This window comes from Gymnogyps californianus, unplaced genomic scaffold, assembly GCF_018139145.2.
Source record: "Gymnogyps californianus isolate 813 unplaced genomic scaffold, ASM1813914v2 HiC_scaffold_47, whole genome shotgun sequence".
NCBI classification, from domain to species: domain Eukaryota; kingdom Metazoa; phylum Chordata; class Aves; order Accipitriformes; family Cathartidae; genus Gymnogyps; species Gymnogyps californianus.
Window position 1 is genome coordinate 329261 of NW_026114367.1, and position 4976 is coordinate 334236.

The following is a 4976-nucleotide window of genomic DNA, read 5'->3' on the forward strand; positions in this document are numbered from 1 at the left end:
CAAGGTTTGGGTTTCCATGATCATGGACCTACTTTTGAGAAGCCAGATCTATCTTTGAGAAGCCGGGCCTGTTGGGAGCTGATGGGATTCACCTGACCAACTGGGACAAGTGGGTCTTCACCAGCAAGCTGGCCAGACCTCTACAGAGAGCTTTAAACTAGATTTAGGGAAGGGCCACCAAGATGATGAAGAGACTGGAGCATCTCTCCTAGGAGAGGCTGAGGGAGCTGGGATGGTCCAGCCTGGAGAAGACACTGAGGAGGTCTCATCGATGTCTATAAATACGTGCACGGAAGGGTGCATGGACCTCCTTCTCCGGGAAGATGGAGAGAAGGAGCTCACCACACAGCTCAAACCCTTGAGGGCACTGGGGTATACTGGGAGCACTGGGGGAAGCTCTGGGCAGGGTGGCTGTGGTCTTTCCTGCCCCTGGCCACCTGTGGAGGCCAGTGTGGGGAAGCTCAGACCTCCAGCTCCTCCACTGCTCTCTCTCTGGAGGCCCTTAAGCCCCACGGTAGCCCCCGAGAAGGTCTGGTCGCACCCATGACACCGGCCGGGTCCCCTCCCCACCGTTTCAGGAACGACATGAAACCAAGATGGGTCCTTGAGCATTTAATGAAGCAGGAAGGGAGAGGAGGGACAAGGCAGGACAGAGGCCACTGACGATGGGCATAGGGACACACAGAAGCACCCCTTGGCCAACACTGGGGTGGTAGAGGGGCTCCAGCTCCTCAGACCCTCTTTGGGGGCTGCTGGGGGGCAGAGTTGGCCAACTGAGGGCAGGGGTAGCGGCGCTGGGGACGTGTCCATGGGGATGCTCTCCAGGTTCTTGCTGTGGCTTGGCAGGGTTGGAGGGACGCTTGGGGTCCCCGAGGGGGCAGTGGTGGGTCCAGGTGAGAGCTTCTCACCCGGGTTCAGGCAGTGGGGGAGCAGGATTTTGGGGGTTTGGAGGCTTGAGCTGCTCCAGGAGCCCACATGCAGGTCATGTGTTGCCCTCAGAGCTGGAATTAGGGGTAGACGTTTCCTCTGTGCCTATGGGGACAAGCCACCAACGGGGTCATTGCGAGAAGGGGGCTAATGGCTGCCTTGGGCTGGCCTCTCCTGGCTGTAGGCAGGGACGTTGATCTGGCTGGTCTTCGCAGCCGTCCTCCAGACGGAAAGGATGTTCCTGATGGGAATGTCTGGGTCCAGGGCATCCGTGAGGGTGGCCACAGAGGTGGCGGGGACGTGGTTGTCTTCCAGGAAGAACTTAAAGGCACACTTCAGGCTGTGGGTGAGGCAGAGCAAGGGGGGGTGAGCGGGTGGAGGTGGGATGGATGTCTCACCACCTCCAGGAAGCCAGCCATGGCCAGCGTTGGCTGTCAACAATAAGCACCGTCTTGGCCGAGGTTGCTGGTCAATGGTGGCTCTCAATGGTGGCCAAGATTGCTGGTCAATAATGGCCAACGCCTCGTGCTAGAGGCTGCCCTGAGGTATCTCCAGTGGCATCAGGAGCCGACGAGGCAGCTGATGGTTGGGCATAAGAAAAACCTCTTCCCATCAGGGGTGATGCCACCTTGGGACAGCCCCCAAGACGAGCATCTCCAAAGACGGAGATCCACCAACACGCAACCGGACGAGGCTTGAGTAACCTGCCTGGAGCAGGACATGGACCAGAGACCTTCAGAGGTCTCTCCCCCAACCAAACCCTCCTAGAAAGCTGTGACTTCTGCCACCGCTCTGGCTGTCGCAGGATACGACCTGGACTTACTTATATTCGGGCTGAAATCCAGACAGTGCCACCGTGATCATCTCGTGCAGCTCAATGAGGAAGAGGTCGAGGTTGGTGTTGGACAACACAGAGGCCAGGGCCTTTGCCTCATCTGCCTTCAGCTGCCCTTGGAACTGCTTGGGTACCAGGCAGAAGGGATCCTGCAAAGACCACCAGCTTCAGCAACAGGGACACCCTGGCAGACCCACCCAGATGGGCCCGGAGGTGATGTCTGATGGAGGAAGGAGAACCACAACCCTCTTGTGTCCTTGAACCTCGTATCAGGGCCACCAGAGAGCTTCCAAGACATAAGCCAGTCTTGAAAGTACCCAGGGGAGTGGATTATCTTCAGGATGGGCCAGAGACCTTGATTTTATCCAGGGAAGGGATGAGACAGGGATATCAAAAATGCCGCCTGGCTGCAGTAACGTATTTCCTTTTCCCTCCGGGGGGGGGGCAAACCCTATCTCCTCCCCCAGCCTCATCTCCCTCACCTGGTTCATCTGTACCAACAGCATGGACCTGCGAGCCGCCAGGACCTGCCACAGTGACAGGATGTGCTTCAGCCGGGTGTTGGGCACCACCTGAAGAAGGGGGACAGAGAGGCACAGGCGTTCAGCTCCTTAGGAAGGTCCTGTCCACGCTCAACTCCAGCGTGTCCTGGAGGACACGTCTGGCCACCAACATCCCCCGATGGCTGCACCTCAACCACCCAGTTCAAGCATCCAGGTGGGTGCATCTACAAACCCTTGGCTCCCAGATCACCGGCGTCCCCCACGGAGGCACCGCGGGCCATCCACAGTGTCCGAGGTGTCCCCGAGGTGGTGGTGGACATGACATGAAGACCTGGCACCACCTAAGCCAAGCTTTTAAACCCACCCAGGTGCCCAGGATCTCTTTGCTCTGAGCAGGAGACCCCCTCCAACCCTCCACAGACACTAGACTTGGGGACCTTGGAGCATGTGAAGGTGGTGGGGGCCATGGGAGACGCAAAGCCCTGCGCAGAGGGGCAGGGGTGAAGGCACGAAGGTCCACTTCCCACCCGCCCTGAGCCCCTCGCCCACCGGCACATCCTGGAACTGCTTTGCGCCGGCGTCCATCCTCAGCTCCTGCCGGACGTACTCGGGCAGCGGGCGCTCCGGGTCACCACCCGTCACTGCCAGGAACTCAGCAGCCACCTTCACGGTGGCCAAGGCCTTGGAGAGGGCGTTGACTGAGCGGGCCTCTTCCATGATGCGCTTCTGCTGGTTGATGCTGAGCAGCTCCTGGCAGGAAGAACAGCAAGGATGTGACCTGGCGAGGGCTGGGACCACCACAACGTGACCCCTTCCCTCCTCCCTGGCACAGGAGAACTGAGCCCTGCCAGGTCTCCAACCCACTGCTTGAGTTGGCCTTGGGTCTTCCACACGTCTGCCCGGTCTCTGTGGCCCCATCATGTCACGGGACTTGAGGGGAGACCTTAGGGTCGGATGGAGAAGACCGGCGACCCGTTTCCTACCTGGGGCAGTTGGTCCCTGACTTTCGTCTTGGTGGCCTGGAGGGTCCTCACGTTGTTGAGGGCAATGGATGGAGCTGTCTGGAACAGGTTTGGGACAGACGGTTATGAACGTGCTGGTGTCACCTAACAGGGGCCAGCAGAGAAGCTGAGCTGGGCAGATGTGAGTCCATGGGATGTCCCCGGGGGTTCTGCAGGAGGTGGTCAATGGCCTCCTGAGGCCACTGTGGGGTTGTGGAGATCAGGGGAGGTCCCTGACGGCTGGAGGAAGGCATCTCCATGAAGGAGGGGATCTGAGGAGCTCGCAGTCTCACCTCCGTCCCCAGCAAGGTGATGGAGACAATCCTCTTGGGAGCTATTTCAAAGGACCAAAAGGGTCCTGGGAACAGCCAGTGTGGACTGATCTCCACTTTAGGAGAGCACGCACACCCCAGTTGCTGCAGGACAGCCTGGGTCTGGTGTCCTCAAGTCCCTTTTCCCACCAGCTCCAGCCTTCATTTTCACAGAATGGAGACCAACAGCCCCAGCCAGAGATGTGCTCCTCCGAGGTGGTTCAGAGTCCCACTTCGGACCATACATAACCCTGGAAGATGCCTCTTGAAGTTCTTTTGAACAGCTTACCAACTCCTCCCTCGTTCTCAAAGAAACCAGGTTCATTTCCCCTTCCCAAAAGAAGGGCTGTAGGTCCTCGGGCCACCATTTCAGGCCACCATTTCATGACCGCAGAAGTGATTTCTGGCCATGGCACTCCTTCAAAACCCGAGGAACAGAGACAGATGCACAGCAGGCATCTGCCAATGCCTTTGGTCGAGTCCGCTGACTCCAGAAAGGTGCGTAGAAGAGGCTGGAAACAGACCCAACCCCACTGCTGGCCTGGGACAACCCAACTTGGCCGGCGCTGAGCTCCACTGAGCCTTGATGATGGGCTTTCCCGCTGATGAAGCGATGAACCACTTGCCGCTGCAGCATCTGGAAGTCGAAGTAGGTCGTCTTGGTGCCGTCTTCGTCTATCTCGTACTGCAAGTTGGCGAGCGCCATGGTCCCAGATCGCTCTTGGTTACGGCCAGCACGGAGGAAGGCTTCACCTCTTCTGCGGAGAATGGACCTGGGAGAGAAAAGGTTGCTCTGTGTGGTTACAGGACCTCTCGCCTCGTCTTACTCTGGCCATCAAGGACCCGCTTTTGCTGGTGGCCCAAGCCACCAGGACCTTGCAATGCATGGTTTGGCCTCCACAGCTCCCCTGCAAGCCCCACACCAGTCCTGAAAACCTCTCATGGAGCCTTTTATGGAGGGTGGAGGAGATGGACAAGCCCTAGGGTGAGCGGCTCGAGACCTACCGTTGCCTCTCCCTGGTGACCCGCGCGGCCGTGTCAACGCAGCTGTTTTGCAGCTGTATGAGGAACGTGGTCACCAGGTGACTGATGGACGGTTGGGTGGAGGAGGTGAAGGACAGCAGTGTTGGTGTTGATGTCGTTCGGCGAGAGATCCGGCAGGACAGTGATGCCTGTAAAGAGCGGAACGGTCTTCTACCCGCTGTACGAATGAAAGGAAATTCTCCCTTTCATTGAGGTCTTGGAAGGGGTTTTTTGTAGGTTTTGTATTTTCAGAAGGGTTTTTAATTTGTTTTTAGCAGGTGGAAAGCAAGCAAGCTCAGCAATTTTGCTAGGAAGGGGTAGTTGCAGAAAGCAGCTCAGCTTCGGAGCACCTCCAGAAGAAATGGCCAAGGAAAGA

The 4976-nt window shown here is 58.1% G+C and overlaps 1 protein-coding gene across 1 annotated transcript in view; it reads right to left on the bottom strand.

The window, feature by feature from the left end:
- Nucleotides 1-609: 609 nt before the first annotated feature.
- The window catches only part of LOC127028891 (E3 ubiquitin-protein ligase rnf213-alpha-like), a 25078-nt gene continuing 20711 nt past the window's right edge, over nt 610-4976 (bottom strand). Inside the window, exons 24-28 of the mRNA XM_050914543.1 lie at nt 3249-3326; nt 2815-3015; nt 2245-2334; nt 1751-1911; nt 610-1267 (exon numbers count right to left, since the gene is read on the bottom strand). Coding sequence (XP_050770500.1) covers nt 1075-1267; nt 1751-1911; nt 2245-2334; nt 2815-3015; nt 3249-3326 — 723 coding nt within the window. The 3' untranslated portion in view covers nt 610-1074. The remainder of the gene's footprint in view (nt 1268-1750; nt 1912-2244; nt 2335-2814; nt 3016-3248; nt 3327-4976) is intronic.